Here is a 21,940-nt window from a genome sequence, read left to right on the forward strand (position 1 = left end):
ATCTAATCCACGGTTGATTAGTTCATTGTGACCATTTTCTTATAAGCTTTTTAGTGGTATTTATTGTAGTCTAAATCTTTCAATCGTTCTTATTTTCATACCACCATAACACAGAATGAACTTAAATTCCCAGTCTTGAAAAAGACGGCATGGTTACTTCACAACACGCACAATTTCATATAACCGATGACGGTCACTTGATACTTACAACTGAATATTTGCGCCAAAAAGGACAATAGATTGAAAAAATATCAAGTGAATCCAACTAGCTTCTGTTACACAAAAAAGGGTTTTGATATGGTTCTATGTATTGAAAAGTACAAATAATCGCCGTATGTGTATATCGAAAATATTGATGCGTGGTTTTGTCACGCATTGTCTTATTTTGAATATTCAAATACGACAATAAGTTTTACAATAATTATTTAAAAAAAACGGTGTCAATTATGTATTGCATAAATGTCCAGTGATTATTTTCAATTTCTCTGTATTAATTATGACATGATAACATTTTGGATTTGTCTTATGTCAAGTTCATCTTTCATGTAGCCTGATCATCGTTATTTCCGATGATATCTTGGTTTCATTCTTTATGTGTTCAGCTAAATCAAAGTCATTAACTTTTCTGTCAGCTATATCTATTTCGTATTTGGATCTATTCAGTCTCTCAAAAATAGCCGGGAGAATTACGACAATAGAACTAGTAACCATAGAAACTCCTGCAAAGTAAAATCCGGATTGATATGCGCCGAACTTGTCTGTCAAAAATCCTATAAAATAAAATAAAAAAAATCATAAATCGAATAGATACTCGTCGTTTAAAAACTAGAAGATTGTGTATATTGATGTCCTGTATCAAAATTAATGTCCATTTCAATCTTTCCATTGTATTTGAGGCTTTACCGAAATCTAGTCGATAACCTAGTACAATATATTACCTCACAATCAATTGCGGTCACAAAATCTGATGAAAATGTTTTAGGTAGTGTTTTCCTGGTTGTATCGAGTGTTTATATTGTTACTGTTCTTTTATTCTTGGTCATTAGAGAAAAGTACATTTCCTTGTCTGATTATCTCAGTACTGGAATTTACTAGAAAAATCATTAAACACATTTTAACAGACATTAAGCCTTATTGTCAATCAATTCATAAAAGATGTATCATTGTGATGACACTGAAACATACACAGCGCATTGCACGAGGACGAAATTATCCAGTTATTACATCAAGCAAAACCAGTACTAAAGAATCAAGCAATAAAAAAAAGAAAACATACTTGAGTCAGTAATGGGTATAAATAGATTAACATGTAAATGCTATTTATATAATATGAGTTGTTTAGTTTTTTTAATTTGATCTAGATTACATACCTGCCATAGGTGGACCAACGAGGAATCCAAGACCTTGAAATAACAGAGCTATACCACATGAGCTGGCCAGATTCTCTATTCCGAGAAGGTCCACTAAAATAACTGGTGGCAACACATTGTATGAGCCGCCAGCAAATAATCCTAAAATACAGGAATATAACACAAAGTGCCAATATTGGCTGGCAAATACACAACATATGCTAGAAACGCCACTTGTGAAAATAGCAATCACATACAAGTTCTGTCGATTCTTCTTAAAAAACTTAATGTCACATAAAATTCCAAGCATTATACGTCCAATAATATCCGCTATCCCAGATATAGACAAAAGGATGGCTGCATCCTTCGATCTTATACTGAATTGCATTGCCAAGGCTGGCAACATAATAGATGCAGGTGAGTGGCCAAGCGTTGCTAACATAAAAGATATACATAAACAAAGAAAGCGATTATTTGTCAGTAATGTGTAATCGAAATAATCTTTTACAGTTTTGTTTTTTTCAATAATTGATTGTCGGCACTTTTTATCATTGTTGTCATTGATCAGTTTCTCTGATATAATTGTATTAGAAATTTCGTTGACTGATTTGTTTTGAATCCTTTCCTGAACAGCAGCCACAGCGAAATCAGTCGATTCATCATTTGTAAATACTTTATTTGAAATCCCTTCCAAACTAGATACTTTGTGCTTTGCGCTTTTGGGGACAGAAAGAAATAAAGATCCACAGACACACATATTTAACATTACACCGCTCATAACCAGCATTGTTCCTTGGAAACCGTATTTCCTCAGGAGAAATTCCAAAAGTGGTGCAAAAATAAAAGTCCCTACTCCTGACCCAGCTGTTGCAAGACCGTTAACGAGTGATCTTCTTTTATCAAACCATCTCCCTACTATTATAATACTTGAGATGTTTGCCAATGACTTTCCAATACCTAATCAAACATATATGATATATTGCATTAAAATGACAAAAGTATGCTAGCTGAACCAGGTTCAAAGCAAAGATAGTTGTTTTCGCATATTCATTTATAAAAACGTATAATCCTTGAAAGAAATAGCACTTGTATTTTGTAATTCTGCAGAAAAAAATCTATCTGATGTTAGTTGTTTTGGATTAAGCTTTGTAAAAGTCGTTTCTTTTTTGTACATCGAATCTTTTGATGTCTTCGTTTTGACAAACGTGACAATATCAACTATCTTATTTTAAATTTCTGATGTATCAAGCAAGAACATATCTATTGCACTATCGTATGGTGTTAAGAATGTTGTTGCGCGAAGATTATGTACAAAGCACATAAAACCTAATGGCATATTTTTATCGCACATTCACTCCACAATTTTTATATCCATACTTAATTACAAAGAATAATATTTTTTAAAACGAGATTATATACGATTCCAATGAAATTTTCAGATTATTTTTTTTTAACGATTTACCTGTTTATTTGGAAAAGGAAACGCATTTTTCAGAACGATAACTTTATCTTGTAAAGTACATTCATATTTACGGATGCTTCATGCAATGATAGCCAAGTTTAATCCCAAAACAAATCGGTGTATACAATATGTGGACAATGAAGTGTAGATCTGGAACAATTAAACTGTGCGGAAATGAACAAATAATATCAAAATAATGCTATAATATCAAACAGATCAAAGATGAGATGGACAAATCTATGTTTGTAAACATTGTAAATGAAGGCAAAGTCCTTCAACCTTTTTTTGGACAGTACCATTAAAGACATAAATAATCAAACAGAAATTGTGAATAAATAGAACTCGAAGCTAGAAACATGTGCTATGAAATGCACCAACATCGTTCTAAAAGGATATAATTATGACCATAAGTACAGATCATGAGAGTCAAACGTATATCAAATTTGAAACATAACAGTAACAATACATTCTATCATTCTTAAACATTGTTCTGAGTGTGGGCCTTTTATACGAAGAACTTTTAATTTAAAGACTGTTTCTTTTATCTGATATAAAAAAAAATAAACTTGCGATGAATACATACATGTAAATATCAAGATGTAAATACGTTAATCCCACATATCTACTTATATGCACTGATCATGGGTTTTTAAGCTTTTCCATTAAACACGTACATTTGACGTAACCACCACTAAATAATACACATTTTGTATCATGTGTATCATGCACATTGTGTGTAACATAAAGAACCTTAAAGTATAAATGATGGGTGTGGGTAATTTCTAACTGAGACTTTTAAGTTTGACACGTGGGCATAGTCTTTCTTCAACACTATACCATACGAAAGTGTTCAACATCCAATTAAAGAAAATATAAGAAATTGAACTGAAATATCACGCAACTGCCAATGAAATAAACCTTACTGATTTAAAGAGTTATATTCTAAGTTCTAAGAACAAAAAGTACTATTACAATTTGAAATTACCTGCTACAAGGCCGTAAGTTAAAAACATATACTCTATTTTAGGCATAAATCCTGTGGTGAGCCAACCAATAGACGTAAACACCCCTCCGACTACAGTCATTGAGCGACAGGAAAACCTTGTGCTCAACGCACTTGAGAGTGGACCTGAAAAGTATAATTTTATTTGTTAACGGTATTGCGAAATAAGAATCGTTCATTTTGATGAATTTCACTTTTTGAATATATTTCTGTTTTCAATAAAGTTTAAATATTTCGAATAGAATATATACATATTAAAGCTTTAGGAAAATGTTGTTTGTGCTGTTTTTAGACACTTCTACTACGAAATTTGTTTTACATGCACACGTATAAACATTGTGGTTTTTATCCAACGCAATCATAGGTTTGAACGTAGTTTTCAATTTAGACTCGATTATAAAAGTAATATATATATATATTGACAATCGTATGATAAATAAAAAAAAATAGAATAAACTGTTCTTTTTCAATTTATATAATACAGAACTAATCTTACTGAAAATTAAGGCCATTGCGTTAGCCACGGAACCAACCCAAGCTGTTTTACTTGCATTCTCGTGGAATAATTCCAATAATTCAACGTATAATACACCAAATGTGTTTACAGCACCTCCGATTAGAAGGTGAATTATCACTGCACCTGTAAACCAAATAAATGTGTATAAATTTATGAATACACAACTATTATGTATAGATGTAACAGTTGTAAATCATATTTGAATTTGTAAGTAGACCGTTTGTTTTCCCGTTTGAATGGTTTTACACGTCCAGTAATTTTTGGGACCCTTTATAGCTTGCTGTTCGGTGTGAGCCAAGGCTCCGTGTTGAAGACCGTAAGTTGAGCTATAATGGTTTACTTTTACAAATTATGACTTGGATTGAGAGTTGTCCCATTGGCACTCATTCCACATCTTGTTATATCTATCCATCAGTTTCCTGTTTTTATTTTGGCAGGTTTACATTATAACTCTAGTTAAAAAAAGTATTGATTTTTATTATGTTTCTTACACAGAACATACATGTATTCGATAGTCATTCATTGTATTCTAGAAACGAATTTATTTGCGTAAAAAAAGTAGGTCAGTGTAACTGGCACTTTATTCATTAACTTCGATACCAAAACAAACTTAACGTGACGGTACCCAAATTGCACCTATTTTGACAGTTTTTTCACCTACGGTTTTTTATGATCAAGACAAACATTCTATTCTGTGTTTATTTTGTAGCCGTATAGTTCTTGATAATATAGGTACACCAATTTGATTTTTAATCCATTGCATCCATGCTTAAATTCACACCATTAAAAATCAAATAACAGATATTTTTTTTTTTTTTTCAAATATTTAGAACAATTTGACTTTAGTACAAACTCACTATTCATTTTTTTCTAAATTGATGTTTGTGACATTTTTTTTTGTTCATTTTTAAAAGATGACTTTTTGTGAACGTCGCATGGTGGCGTTTACGTAAGTTTTTCTTTTCCAGTGAAAGTTTCATCTGTTGATATAAATTGTGAACGTTTAGTGTATATTTGAATATTTTAACCTATTTTGTAAGACGTGTATATTGTCCAATAATCCAAATACAAATTGTTTAGTCTCAAAGAAAAAAATTAAGAGTTTCTCAGCTGTTTATGTTCAATAGATGCAATTTGGGTACTCGGTGCAATTTGGGTACCGTGAAGTTATACACCAACTTCTTTGTTGTTCTCAAACAGCTTGTTAAGCCAGATGTTGAAAACGTTTATTCAATTTGATGTCACTGACATTTTTTTTTATGCTGCCACTTTATGCTGTTACGATTGTCAGAATTCATTGGCCGTATACACTTTGTCGTTAGAAAAAGCCTTGTTTGTGACGTTGAAATCATAACGCACATATTAATCTATGACGTCATTAATGAATGCAGGTTCGCGGAACTTTAGAGTCGTTCTTTCTAAATTCATTGTTATTGATTTTAATCCAAAATGGTTCATTCAAAACATTCCAAGAGATGCAGTATAAATGGAACAACCATAGTTGTCTCAAAATAATACATTGTAGTTGTACTAGTTTCTAATTGGATATAGAAATGCCTCGCAAAGCCTCACATTCTATCTGTTTCTTAGTCTTGTACAAGTCCATTTATATATTGAGTCAAAATATAGTTATTCTAAAGTATTTTATTATTTCGATTTAAAATATTCAACTTATATATATTAATTGTAAATAAATATTCTTACCCACTACTACAATCCATCCCCAACCTCCATCAGGAGCTTGTACGTCGTGATTTGCATCGTTATCTTCATCTTTCTTTTCAAAAGGTTTGGACATCACTCTGAAAGTTGTTTTAGCATGTATAACTATATTCAGCTGTTCTCGTGTTTTAGAATGTACAAGGAGCAATGGAAAATCTATTGACCGAGAACAATAGAACATTTAACTCTTATGAAAAAGTCGTGAAAATCAAATCAGTAATGCTGGTGATGATAGAGGCTAAAAGTTATTTCTAAACAGCATTGAATTTCGTACATTTAAAAGAAATAATTTATCAAACTGTTTCTTTAGAAAATCATGTCTAAACAACATCTAAAGATCTTTCCGTTCAACAATTTTCGGAGTTTTCCACAAAGTACATTGCATGTTACAATTTTCACAAAATGTACCTCTTTCACATCTAAGTGTTCGAGTTCACCAGTTTGTCGGGTGAACGTTCAATATAGAAATATTGGTTTTCCGTGAATAATACAGTTTAAAAGTCTGTCATTGCAGGTTAAACAAAATAGAAATGAATATTTTCATTAAATAGGTTATCCGTCCAAATTTTAAGAGAAAGTCGTCTTGTTTTTTTTTTGTACATATATTTGCGGTCTTCTCTATCAATTTCCATGCAATGTTTACATAAGGATAAGGACCGTTTTAATTTCATTGATATATTCACTTCAAAAGTATTAAATCTGTAATCTAGCTGCATACATGTACTGATAATTTGCAAGTTCTAGAGAAGTATACAGAGAGTAGAAAAAATATTTTGAAGTTGGTACTCCAGGATTATTTTCGCATAGCAATATTTTACACCAATTTTGTACCAAGCTCGTCGTTTGTTATTTATAGTAAATGAGAACATTAAATGGAAGTTTTATTTTTCCCTTTCTGAATTTAATTTTATTTTCACTATTAACAGAACTTTTATTCGTTAACTTATAATTGGTTTCAAGTTTTCAGTGTTTTCAATGATAACCTGAATAGGGAACCTGTCAAGCGGTATTATATGGTTTTTATAATTTTATGCATCCTGCCAATTCGGTCATTCGTAATGTTCTTGTCTATCGTATTTGCTTGTGTGCTTTATGTTTTGAGTGTTTATATGCATTTTTTTTATATTTGTTTTGTTGACATATTTGTTACTTTTGTATTGATTAAGATTATAAAACAATGTTTACTGCTGTACCCCAATATTTGACATTTTTACCTTTTATGACTGTTTGTTTTGATCACACATCGTTATCAATATAATGGTATTTTATGGGACTGTCATACATGTGAGATGTTTCGTTAGCTATAAAGCTAGGCTTAATCCTCCATTTTCTACATAGGAGATGCCTGTTCCAATAGTTATCAAAGTACCAGGATTATATCTTAATACGCCAGACGCGCGTTTCGTCTACATAAGACTCATCAGTGACGCTCAGATCAAAACAATTAAAAAGCCAAACAAATACAAAGTTGAAGAGCATTGAGGACCCAAAATTCCAAAAAGTTGTGCCAAGTACGGCTAAGGTAATCTACTCCTGGGCGTAAGAAAATCCTTAGATTTTCGAAAAATTCAAAGTTTTGTAAACAGAAAATTTATAAAAATGACCATATAATTGATATTCATGTCAACACCGAAGTGCTGACTACTGGGCTGGTGGTACCCTCGGGGACGAAACGTCCACCAGCAGTGGCATCGACCCAGTGGTGTAAATAGTTATCAAAGTACCAGGATTATATTTTAATAATCCAAATACAAATTGTTTAGTCTCAAAGAAAACTTTTAGGAATTTCTCAGCTGTTTTTGTTCAATAGATGCAATTTAGGTACTCGGTGCAATTTGAATACCGTGACGTTATACACCAACTTCTTTGTTGTTCTCAAACAGCTTGTTAAGCCAGATGTTGAAAACTTTTATTCAATTTGATGTCTCTGACATTTTTTTTTATGCTGCCACTTTATGCTGTTACGATTGTCAGAATTCATTGACCGTATACACTTTGTCGTTAGAAAAAGCCTTGTTTGTGACGTTGAAATCTTAACGTACATTTTAATCTATGACGTCATTAATGAAAGTCAGGAATACGACAGTTGCTTTCCATTCGTTTGATGTGTTTGAGGTTTTGGTTTTGCCATTTGATAAGGGACTTTCTGTATTTAATTTCCCTTGGAGTGCAGTATTTTTTTATTTCACTTTTTTTTTAACACAACGTCTATATATTCCAACACCATTCATTATTGAAATATGTATGAAACATTAGATGCGATTCAAATTACCTTTGATTTTTATTTTTCTTTGCTTTTGTTAACAAGTTAAATTTCTAGTATTATTTAAAATTTGTAACTTGTTTACAAGGCAGGATCGTGGATTCACGCATATGAGTAAAACATTTTCTCGTCCCTGCCTTATGAATCAGTTGTGTGATGTATTTACATATGAAAATATATGAGCTATAAACCTAGAATCATATTCAAAACAGTGTGGTCCTGGCCATTGATTGACGAAATAAATTATCACATTGACTGGGACAGATTAGGTGAACGTTTGTCGGTAACAATCACTGCTCACTATGTACTTGTTAAAGACACTGAATCTGTGGGGTCACCAAAGGTTCTCAACACCTAAATAAAGCAATTCGAAAAACGAATCCGGAATAATACTATGTGTTGATTTATATTAATAATATAAATCAAAACATAAAGGTTATTCCTGAATAATTTTTCGAATTATTTTATTATTAAAGGCGGTAAGAACCTTTGGTGACCCCACAGTTTAAATTCTATAATAAGTAAGAAGTGAGCAATGGTCGTTACAGACAAACGTTCACCTAATCTGTCCCAGTCAATGGGATAATTTAGGTCGTCAATCAATGGCCAGGACCATACTGTTTTGAATATGATTCTATTTATACAATAAGGCTCATGACTTTTTGTATTAGTTTTTTCGAAAGATTTGTTTGTTAAAACAGTCGCATTACCATAAAACCCATGTTGTTGTGTGTGTTCTTGATGTTTAAATTTCGTATTATAACATTTTCGTTCTTGGTGTTTCAACGGGGATGTGACTCTCCAGACAGGTGTAATTTTACATTTCTCATTCTATATTTTTCAGCCTTTGTACGAAACAATTTAAGTAATTTGTATGTAATATTTGCTTCAAATAAATGACCGTTAAAAAAAGAGAGACGAATATACCAAAGGGACAGTCAAACTCATAAATCTAAAACAAACTGACAACGCCAAGGCTAAAAATTAAAAAGAAAAACAGAAAAACAATAGTACACACGACACAACATAGAAAACTAAAGAATAAACAACACGAACCCCATCAAAAACTAGGGGTGATCGCAGGTGCTCCGGAAGGGTAGTTAACGTTGATCTCTCTGCAGTCAAAGTGGTAAACTAATACGTTATACTCAGTGTCACCACGGAAAATTGTATCTGGCCATTCTTCTAGCACAATTATGTAAATTTTTACTATCGCTATCATATAATTGTAAATCCTAATCAAATTCTGCATAGTGTTCTTTTAATAGTAACAGTGCGAATGAAATATATTAAAGATATAACGAGACAGCAACAATAACAACCAAAAAAAAAACTAAAGTTTTAGTCTGAACGATCAATCCACTCATCAATAATTGCATTTTAGTATAACAAAAGTACAAAACAAATTAATGTATGTCAATTGTCAATTGATTAATCCATAGCAAGCTGTCATATGTCCATTTATTTTCTAAATACTGATATATTTTCAAACATATCAATTTATTTATATATTAAACATGTTAAATGAATGTATTATATTTAGTTTGTATGTACATAACACATATAATATGAATAAAAATAAAAATAAAAGTTATACACACAAAACAATACACTTTAAGTTATTTTTTTAAATGTTAACATTGATATGAAATATTAAATGTTCATATAGTTATGAACCTAAATATTGTTCTTTATCATATATAATTATCTAAAATTTAATTCCAGGCAGAACCACAACCACATAAAATTGTTACAATGATTATCCTTATTAAGTGTACGAATTCCCGTTTCGTCTGACATCTAGACATTCATTGTTAAGTTCTTTAGTGCAGACAAGTTTTCATTAGTGACTATGTGTCTCAAATAGACGACTTATAATACATATTTAACTTGTTTCAAAAAATGTTCACATGTTTCACATCATTATAATCTGCACTTATGTTTTAATAAGAACCACAATGAATGATTGATCCAGGACTTGTGTAATAGGACTTTCCACCTTTTGCAATTCAACAATATACATTTAGATGCTAGAGATCGTATTACCCAATGTCGACATTCCCACGAATTATTTACGTACTTATATCAAATAACTTTAAAACGTTGATTAAAATGCAAATTTATCGAATCAACAAACACAAAAAAGTGTACAAAAAGATACATGTTTTTTTTTTAAGATTTGTCTTGACTTAATAATTTTCAACTAGCTAAACTTGCTCAACTGTTTTAAATTCACGACAACTTTCTTTTGCTTAAATGGGAAGGTGCTAATAATATTTATTTTACTATATGCAATTTTGTTATATTATCCATTCATTTCATTGGACACGTGCTATTTGTTAAGTTTCACTAACCCTTCATACGCACCACCCAACCATAGCAACATGTGATATTATTTTCAACGGGTGTTAATGCCTAAAATTAACTTCGGTATTTTAAACAAATTTCTTAAACGTCTGCAATTTTTTTGAATTGAGGTACTCGTTTGATATGTCTTAGACCTTTTGCAATCAGTCCACAATTTTCAAAAACAAAACTTTTAAATAACATTATACTCTAGTTGCAAGACTGTGTATGGCATATGTTGTTCGATTTTTAAATTTGGTCTTTCAATTTACATGTCATCAATGTTCAAGATTGGTGTAAATATCTCCTCGAGCACATTTTCTATCTCTCTGCTCTGTATGGACTGTAGGATCTTTCTTAGCCAGGAATCGATGCCATGTTGTCCACAATAAAAGGGAATATTGAGGTATTTTCGTATAAAGTTGTACATTTTCATTGTGCCTGGAATAAGATAGTACAATATTTAAGAGAATGTATCGAAGAATGTATGAGATGACTATTTCTGTCGCAATATCATATCGAACATATTGAAATTTTACGACAGACCTAGATCATTTAAATAGAATTTGAACGGTAATGTGTAACAATTAAATTTGAGTATTAATTCTAATGTTTAGCCCACTTCTGGGTAAGTCTTCAAAAAGTTAGCTTAGTATTAAAAAATTTAGAAAAATATCAAATTTGACTGGAAAATATTTAAAATGTTTAAATAAATTGATAACAACAACCTTTTTGACACCGCCACATTTTCACGTGCCTTTTCCATTCTCGTCAGTATTTGTCGTATGTCAAATTTTTTTTTTTCCGTTTTTTAGATATATGGGTTTTGATAGCAGTATACTAATGTTTTGGTTTAATTAATTTTAACTTTTTAAGACTCGGTACGATTTAGAGTGTTACAAATAAAAAAACACACCTGTGATTGTTGGAGACTGCATGTTCGCTTTTAATGTATTTGGCTTATTTTTGTCGCTTGGTTGCTGTTCCATAATTGACGCTTATCCCATATCTACTTTTAATCATATTAATGCTGTCTATTCATGTGAATTTCACCATTAATTTTAGTTTATCATTTTTAATAATAGAGAGGCTTTTATCTCCCCATCGTTATGATTTTATATAAGACAATATAAATGTTTATAATCTACCTTTTCCCATCTGTTTGGCGGCATCTATATTTCCATTACATGCATTTTTGTAAAGGGTACACATTCTATTTGAGAGACGTTCCCCAGCTTCTGTGTGTTCTTTTCCTGATAGGAAATTTGTCTCCTTCGAAGCCTTTTGTTTAGATAAAAACAGCAAGTCATACCATTCTATCTCCTTTAAAGTCGACGTAATGTCGAGATATTCTTGCGCAAGTAAGTCAATTTCTTTAAGAACGAGATTTCGGAGGTGACGTAGATCGATGGCCTGTGCAGTCAGAAGAAGTAGGTTTGCTGTCATCATTTGTACAATTTCAACTGCCTCTGAGGTGAATCGCGCGGAGACTAAAGCCATTGAATTGATTGCCTGGTTGTGGCATTCTGCACTCAATATATGATTACTCATAGGGTTGACAAAATGATCGAGTTCAGACATGTAAGAGGTCATTGCTATATCACAGCCTTTGAATCCGAAATCAACATTGATGTCACATCCACTTAGATTCGGTGGCAATCCGAAATTCAGCTTATCATTTACAACCTCTTCGAATAGAGCAAATTGTAGCTTCCCGCAAATTCCAAGCGCTTGTCGTGTTTGGTCCATTGCGATAGACATAGTTTCTCCCTGGAAATTAGCGTTATGTAAAACTGTATCTGTGCGATGGTCAATTAGTGGATTATCATTTGCGCTGTTAAGTTCAATTGTTATTCTTCTGCATGCTTCGTTAAGTGTTTCAACAGCTGGTCCAAGCCATTGTGGTGAACTCCGCACACTATAACGATCTTCCTTAAGAACTCCACATTTGTCTGGCAGGTTCATGTCTAATGTCGTGATAGCTAACTTACTACCTTCTAGAATTGACAACATATTCCTTGCTATTTCTTTCTGACCTATATGAGGAAGACAGTTGTGGATAAGAGGATGGAAGCTCTCTGTTCTTCCTTTCACTGCTTCAATTGACAGTCCGGTACATACTTGGGTAAGAAGAAGAAGCAAATTTGCGTCATAAAGTGTTGGAGCCGAGAACCCGGCAGTGAATGAACATGAATTTATTACCCCTAAGCCTTCCTTTGGGCCAAATACAATCGGTGATATACCAGCCTCTGCAAGAGCTTGTGGACAAGACATTATTTTCCCTCCTTTAAACACTTTCATATCTTCTCTTCCTATCATGGTTGCTGCAATATAACCTAGAGGCATCAGATCTCCGCTAGCACTAACAGATCCACGCAGTGGAACTTCGGGCACAATATCGTTATTGATAAGATCAGTCAGAGTTGTGACCACTTCAGCACGTACTCCAGAATATGCTTTTGCAAGACAATTTGCCCTCGTTACCATTGCAGCCCTAATCATTTCTAAAGGAAACATTCGACCCATTCCAACATTTACAAGACGGATCAACGCCATCTGCACATCTTCAAATTTACACGAACGCACGTCGGAACTTCCACCGAAGCCTGTGTTTATCCCATACAAAACAAGTCCTTTTTCTAACTTCTTTTTTAGATACACTGCATTTGCTGTTAACTCTTCCATGGATATTTCAGCAATTTTTACTTTCATGCTTGGCTCAATGCTGACTGCAAGGACTTCTGGTATGGTTAAAGTAGTTCCATCGAGCGTGATACTGTCTAACGTGTTTTTCCTTTTTTGGATGAATGTTAAAGTTGTTCTTGCATGAGAATTATCCATTTCTGTCATTTTCCCAAATTAAAGAACCTGCGTTATGGATAGATTATTTTACATGTTTTACATCATACGAAAAAAACTATGTCTTTTTAATAAGATAGAAACATGAATTACAAATACAGTATTAATTCCGTTAAAAATAATACAGAGGCTTCTTTCTTAGTAATGCCTAAGAACTATAAAAAATTAATTCATTTGTTTGGTATAATAGTAGTTCTACGTTTGTAGTTAACGTTTGAAACGTTTTCAAACATTAAAAATGATTTATCGACAGCCCCGATAATATTATATGATAATTTTGAGTGCCTTTTGAGACCTTCGCAAAATATCCATCCTAGTCTGACTTCAGACATTAACATACAAACAAAACATTACACTCGAAATCTCAAAATGTCCACGAATTAGAAAGTAATTGAGATTGATTTAAAAAATACTATAAAAGGTCTACCATTTATAACTAAAGCCAAACATAGACGATACTCTTGGTTTTGGACAGACCGTCATAAGAATATGTGACATGCCTATACTACTTACCCCTACCCGCCCTGTTGACCTCACCACCCCATCCTCACTTGTAATAATGATCAGAGTATAAGAATAGGTAAATAAAATATTGTTATATTCTATTACATTTGCATGATGTCGTTCCAAATAAGCCACTTTACGTTAAACATCTGTCCATCTTTCCATCGCATTTATTACAGAAGGATATTTAATAAAGGCAGTTGCTTTTTTGCCGGCTCCGGCAAAATAGCAATTTATATAGAGTTTTGCTATTTTTCCGGTCTTAGTTCAGATTTTTAATCAAGACTATATGAAATTTTTTTTTTAAGGAAACTATTTATGCACAAATGATATATGTGGCTAGATGTCAATACTAGTAACCTTTTTGTTCGCCTTGCGTTCCTAGTCATTCAATTTTAGTTAACTGCACCCATTTAATTACATCTACTGTGTTTTTGTTAGATGTATGTTAAGCCTTTTTCAACTGATTTTTATAGTTCGTTCTTATGTTGTACTGTTATACCACTGTCCCAGATTAGGGGAGAGAGGTGTGGATCCCGCTATAACATTGATATACATTTTTCGTACATAAATAAGGCCGTTAATTTTCTCGTTTGAATTGTTTTACATTGTCATTTCCGGGCCTTTTATAGCTGATTATGCGGTATGGGCTTTGTTCATTGTTGAAGGCCGTACGGTGACCTATAGTTGTTAATTGATGTGTCATTTTGGTCTCTTGTGAAGAGTTGTATCATTGGCATTCATACCACATCTTCTTTTTTTATATGAGATTGTTGGGTGTTACTTTTTGTTTCAAATCTTATATATTATTTTTTTTTTGTTTTAATCAGAATGTCGATTTTTTTATATGGGTCCGTATGCTTTGCTTATGCGTATTATATATTTTTATAAAGAATTTTTTGTATACCTCCTATTAAAGATAAAAAGAACTAGTATCAATTTCAATATTTTACTTTTTAAAAAAGACATATTTTTAGAGACTAAAGAATATCAATTTTAATTTGCACGTTTGGTATAAATGTTTAAAGAATACTTAGTTGTAGAGCGATTTCTTATTGAAGTGTATGTTTCTATATTTTTTCTTTTCTTAATTTCTATACTTCTATTTTAATCTTAACTAAGACTGGCAAAATAGCATAACACTATATAAATCGCTATTTTGCCGGAGCCGGCAAAATAGCCACTGCCTTAATGAAAACAAACTATCTAGCTTTCGATAGAAGAAATCGGGTATCTTACACAGAGCAGTTGATCAATTATATATAGTTTTTATGTTTTGTGCAGCAGTTGATTTTATGGATTAAAAATGTATGCAATATAATATGAAATAAAAGACACACGGATGAAATGTCAAAGTATAAGAAAATTGATTTTAATTTAACAGCAAAGCAAATAACTGAAATATTGCTTCTTTCTTTTTTTTAAGGCACAATTAACAGGTAAACTGCGAAAGCAATCAACTGACTTAAATTGTGATGATTCGAATTTTGTTATAATTTTGCCAACATGTAGTTGTTGTTTCTGATCAGAAAATTATTTTCAGTGAACTATGAAATAAATATACAGATCAGGGGTTGTCGTTTGTTGATGTGGTTCATAAGTGTTTCTCGTTTTTTTATATAGATTAGAGCGTTGGTTTTCCTGTTTGAATGGTTTTACACTAGTCATTTTTGGGGTCATTTATAGTTTGCTGTTCGGCGTGAGACAAGGCGCCGTGTTGAAGACTGTACTTTGACCTATTATGGTTTACTTTTTACTAATTGTGACTTTGATGGAGAGTTGTCTCATTGGCACTCATACCACATCTTCTTATATCTAAATACTGAATTTCATTTCCAAAAATACAAAATCCGGTAAATGCTAACTACACAGACCTTATGTTTTAATAACGGTGCAAACTTTTATTAAGACTTGGATAAGCTTCAACTGTCCTTCGAAGTTCGTTTTGTATCCATAATTAGTTAGGATTACTATTTTCTATTACACTACAAAAAAAATAGCAAACAGACATTTACCTATTTGATTAATCGTCCTTTTTGTTTACCTATGAAAGTCGTTTCCAATTCCTTTTTTTAAGTTTTGAAACTTACAAAAAATATACTAAATGGACATGCACAAAAATAAATCATTCCGGAATTATAAACAACAGACGTAGAAATGGGAGGTTTAGCTAGCTATAAGACAAAGTTTAACACACAATGCTCTGAATTTCCACTTGTTCCGTTGGTTAATAATGCTTGATTTGCCTGTTATTATGGACTTTCTCTTTTTGAATTTACCTTGGAGCTCGGTATTTATGTCATATTTTTTCCATTCGGTTTTTCCTTGATAGGATTTATGATTCTTTAAGATATAAACCAGCAAGTGATTGGCTAGTCCTATAGAACGAAATGTGATCTTCTTCTTGTATATTTATTCCTTTGCTGTTATGAATAGTAAAAGGACACAACAAAACATCGTTTAAGATATATCTAACAATATAACTGCTGAGATTTTAACTATATGTTTTCTGTAAACAAACCGGAACCAATTTAACTGCACCAGATGCACATTTCTTAAGTGATTCTCGAGACCAAAATATATTAAAATTCATAACTTGTAAAAATATTTAAGAGCTGACCAAGACAAAATATGTAGCCGAAGCCGGGCAAGGAATCAGAGTTTTGCATTAGGGAGATGTTTCCCTGTATTTTTTGAATTATCTAAATATCCAAATGAAATTAATTCATCTCAACTAAATCTAACTACATTCAAAGTCAATAGGGACCGTTGTCTATTTTAAACATTCATGTTTGAATCTCACAATCGTCATGCCAAATTTAATGACAAACTGGGCGACATTTTCTACCCTTCCTTCTGGTGGTGATGATACGATAGCTCCTTCTTATGAAATTTGCACCTCTCTTTGTTTCGGTTCCCGCCTATATACAGGGACTCACATTTCAATGATAGTTTTTATTTCTAAAAAACTTTTACAGCAGGATATAGATATCACAATTTGGTTATTACGTTTACTAAATGATATTGAAAATAGATGGAATTATTGTTTGAAGTATAATGTCAATGGCAGAAATTAGATTAAAAAGTGTTATACAACACCAATCTTTTAACGGCAACATTATTTATATCCTAATATGTTAGGGATTAAATTTAATCTGGTTGACCATATTTTAACTGATGACTTACACATTGAGAATGGATAATTGTATTTGATACTTCTCAACTAAAAACGCCTTAATTATCAGTTAGAACAATGACTGGTCAATTTGGAGTGACAATAATGTGTCCATTTAGAGTAACATGTCTTTCTGCGGACTGCTACGTAACCATGTGAACAAGATCTTTCAAATTCGGCTAGACGCTCTTCTCTAGCACAACGTATATTCATATTAAATCAACATGGCCTAATAGGCAGACCAGTTCACAGTTAATTCGATGCAGACAACAGATCCCAAATAAATTTAAGAAACATGAAAAAGTTTACTGCTACACATTTGTGAAATACTTTTAAACCAACGTTTTAGATAAACTATCCTTCTGAACATGTTTGGCTAGTATCAATGGTTGAGAAATGGAGAAACAATTTTGTTTATTTGTCCATATTTTGAATATTTATAATGTCATAGCCAATTTGCCTTAAAGTTTCCTGTCTCAGACTGTAATTACTTTTAATTTTCATTACAGTATTTTTTTTATATATATATATATATATACCAAAGCAATAAGAGGATTCAGGTTTGAAGATAACCAATAAAGAAGTACAATATTAAGCGCTTTGGTTTTCTAATATTCAATAATAAATCGTACCTTGCAGATTATTCGAACTGTTTTCTCCTGAGCTAGAAAATGTTTGCACCTAACCTTTTACAATGTTTTATTATGTTTGTATTATGTTTGTAACTAGGGTTCATTATATGGTCAAACCTATCCTATTGAAAGGCACCTTTTTTTTCTAGAATTCAAAATTATTTCATGAAAAGGACATTTCTTTATAAATGTTCCCGGCAGATATTCGGCAAACTCACAATAGTGCATTATTCATTCTGTACGGTGTTTACTTAGGGGCGTTGTTAATGGCTGGTGTTGTGATTAAATATTAGTATGGCATCTCCTCTTGATAATACTTTCAAAGACATTGGAACTCTTTTGGCTTCTGCGTTTTATTTATTTATAATCTATCTTAGACAACAATTCAATTGAGAGCCGTGGTGTAGTGGTTAGTGCATCGGACTACTAACACAAAGGTTCCTGGTTCGATTCCCGTTTGGGATGAAAATTTCAGGAACTCAATTTTCGGCTCTCCCTTGACACCATTTGCGAGTATGGTCTTGAGGAAACGATGATAGTCCGTTGGACGGGGACGATAAATGGCTGACCCGTGTTAAGAGAGAGCCATATCTCTTGCACGTTAAAGACACCCTTGTAGATTTCGAAAAAGAGTAGGCTAATGCCGCTACAAGGCAGCACTCGCACCCGCAAAGTGGAAAGGGATTAATATAAGTTGCAAAACTTGTTTCCCAATCCACTATAAATAAATATTTTTAAACTAACAATTCTCCGTAATATGTATTAACTGTTTGCCGTTGAAAGTTAATAATCTAATCTATCATAAAGACATGTATATATAATATCGCCAAAGTTTACAGTTTAGCTTACTTTGGTCAGTTGCAAATTCTGGATTGATTGATTGATTGATTAATATCCAATATTTGTGTAAAACTTTTGAATTTCACAAATAAATAGATTTATCGAAAATGCATCTTTACAATCTTTACAAACAACCTGTTCGAAAATGGATTTTCTAAAATGTAAGCTTTAAAAACAAAACAATTATCGAAAAATTAAATTGTGATTTAGGGTCATTTTAAAATAAATCTCATGTACTAGTATACAAATCCGGCATGTCGATGGAGCACATAACATAGTGATGCCACATTAAACATGTTTCAGCCTGATATATATGTTATTGGTTTACTGGATGTCAAATCATCCTCTACGACACGACAGTCGATGTACATTTTTAATGTTTATAGTTTAAATTTAATTCGCTTCGAACAACAGATCCTAGATTATATTTTTTTTTTAAATTACTGCTACACACACATAACGGTTTTTGGTCAAACTATTTAGAGAAATTATTCGCTTGACCATGTTTGAATCGTGTGAATGATTACACCATGGAGTACTTATTTGGTTTCATTTGTCCATATTTTGAATTTGCATCTGATATAATAGTCGTTTTTGTCATTTTTGTTTGTCTCTGTTATTGCTTTACGGTATTAAGGTGGTATGGGTGTCTTTCGCCATCTTGGATTGTAAAAAACAGAGAAACTAAGGTCCATATTTTCTATCAAGTTAGCAAAATTTGTTGCAGGAATGCAGATATTTAATGTAAATTTTCATTTAAAAGAACCAATTTATAAGAATATAACTTAGAAATATTAATAGTTTTACAAGTGTTGATTATTTTTGGTTGTTTTTGAACATTTTCAAATTGGCAATTTAAGGGGAGGTAAATCTACAACAGTGCATTTTCTGAAGGACTCTACATGAAAATTTCCTATTTTGTATTTTATCTGGAAAAAACGTACGGTGACCCTATCTTTTCTTTTGATATTCTAAAAGCAATGTCTGAAAGCAATCTTTTCCTAATTTATTTTACAATTCTATCATTTTGTTTAGTTTCTATTCACAAAATTGTGTTTTTTTCTGTATAATCCATACAAAATTTGTCATTTTGTCACAACCTGTAGCTTGAGAAAATGCACGGTGACCTATCATTTTTATAATATTTTTGAACATGTATCAATAGATACTACATTTTGACAAAGTATGAACAAATTCTATCATTTTTATTTTAGACTCCCATACCACCTTAAATTTAAAAACAATACAGGAATAATTACAGAATAAGGTTTAAAAGAAACCGAAAAAGAAGTTAATATAAGTTATAAATAACAGATCATACCTTGTATGTTATTTGAACTATTCTCTCCTGAAATAGAAATAGATTGTGCCTTACCTTTTATCGTGCTCCTTTTATATGTTATTAACAGGGCGATGTTGGACAGTTTTCTAGTTGTTAATTACATTAATATAAAATTAGAGTAATGTTTTTATCATTAGGTAAAACCTGTCCTGTAAAAATGTACCGCGTTTTCCTAGAATTCAAAACGATGTCCTCGAACAGGAAATTCCTAGAAGTTTAAAATTTTAAACCTTTTCTTGATGATTGATGTGAATTAATATTCTTATTCATGTTAGTACGTAAACATTTTATATAATATATGGAGAAAAACAACAAAAAAGACCAGAACAACATGATCCGGACCAGTAATTGACATGATTTAAGCATTATGTCATCGCATAAAAGTAAAAATTAATGGACATTAACTTTATCGTCATTTTGATTGGTAGTTATAACTATATTTACTCATGACCAGGATTTGCGAAGTAATATACTACATGTATATAAATTCCTTGTCGGTGATGTTCTTTAGTGAATGTAAGATACACTTTAGAAAAATTCCAACGTTTAAGCTAAAACATAATCTTGGTAAACAGTTTGCTGTTACTATCACAGATCAACTTTAATCACAAGAAAAATAAAAATAGAAAATTTGACCAAATGGTCATAGATTTTCGGTCTCTAAAATTTTACTTTCATTTGTTTGGAAAATTGTTTAAATGCTTCGGTAAATTTGTTACACAAGCATCTACACAAAATATAAATCCTGCACTAGTAGCACGATTTCAGTCTGAAACGGTCATTTTGGTCTGATCACATCTTGATTGACTGAATTTACTGCTAGAAAAATTCGTCAAGATATTTAAGATCGTTTAGTCGCCGTTCAGATCGATAGCCTCATCAGGTAAATCAGTTCGTTAAGACATGTCACGACGTAAAAAACTGAATCGTCTAGCGGGTTGTTTGGACCCGTTAAGACCGTGCTGAGACTACTATAACACATGTGTTATAGTAGTCTCAGGACCGTGTCAGACCAAAACAGACCATGGATACAAAATAACGTTCAAAATGTTCAGACCCTGTTTAGATCCGTTCAGTATACCGGTTTGATAACACGAGTTGCGCCCCTTCTACTCGATAATGCATTTTAGATTAATATGTATATATGTTTTTTAATATTAGGATTTGTTTGAAGAATATTTTGATTAATTAAAAAAAAAAAAAATCTTCTGTTGATTCTTTATTTCTTTTCTTGTTTTGTCGAGGAACTAATAAATTATTCGTCTATATATGTTGTTTATTTTTTTAATAAATGTTAGTTTATATAAATATATATTGGTAATTAAATGCAAGGACGTATGTTAATTGTATACACACCAGAATGTATGCCATAAACCTTAAAATGTTGTGAAGACCGGTGAAAATATTATTCGTATTTGAAGATTAGTAACGGAAAATCCTTAACGTAACCTAAAAAAGTTAAGGATGCATGTTTAATTTTTTTAGTGCGATTTACTCTATTTAAGTTGGAAAAAAATATTCCCGACATCCGGAAATTCGAAAAAAGACTTCTCGGATCCCGAAACCTGATCATCATACTGCATTCATTCAGTCTCTGTCGGGACGGTGTTAAAGTATCACCGTATAGAAATTTTCATTCAAACAATGTATCCTATAATATTTATTTTGTAATCCATATGATAGGTATATTGTACTTAGTATAAAATGACTGAATGAATAAATTGTACTTAGTATATATATACATATGGCATTAATTCAAACAAAATCTGTTTTAGTTAAAATGGTCGGGTTCGATGGCACGTGCTAGTAATCAACCGGGTCAACAGGTAACAAAATCAATGATCCGTAACGTAAGAAAGTACATGCCTATTATGTATATTACAATTACTCCCATCATCATTCTTAATAGAAAGGTGCCGTAGGGCT

At 31.9% G+C, this 21,940-nt stretch overlaps 2 protein-coding genes across 2 annotated transcripts; both read right to left on the reverse strand.

The window, feature by feature from the left end:
- Positions 1-315: 315 nt before the first annotated feature.
- Positions 316-6,129, reverse strand: LOC134726199 (monocarboxylate transporter 12-like). Its single transcript, XM_063590598.1, has 5 exons — positions 6,036-6,129; positions 4,311-4,454; positions 3,797-3,940; positions 1,371-2,306; positions 316-770 (listed from the first exon to the last, which is right to left on the reverse strand). The coding sequence occupies exons 1-5, from the start codon at positions 6,127-6,129 to the stop codon at positions 535-537; spliced, it is 1,554 nt and encodes a 517-aa protein (XP_063446668.1). The 3' UTR covers positions 316-534.
- Positions 6,130-11,799: 5,670 nt separating this feature from the next.
- LOC134726200 (uncharacterized) lies at positions 11,800-13,512 on the reverse strand. Its single transcript, XM_063590599.1, has one exon. The coding sequence runs from the start codon at positions 13,510-13,512 to the stop codon at positions 11,800-11,802; it is 1,713 nt and encodes a 570-aa protein (XP_063446669.1).
- Positions 13,513-21,940: the final 8,428 nt, after the last annotated feature.

Source organism: Mytilus trossulus, chromosome 7 (assembly GCF_036588685.1).
Source record: "Mytilus trossulus isolate FHL-02 chromosome 7, PNRI_Mtr1.1.1.hap1, whole genome shotgun sequence".
In the NCBI taxonomy this organism is placed as follows: domain Eukaryota; kingdom Metazoa; phylum Mollusca; class Bivalvia; order Mytilida; family Mytilidae; genus Mytilus; species Mytilus trossulus.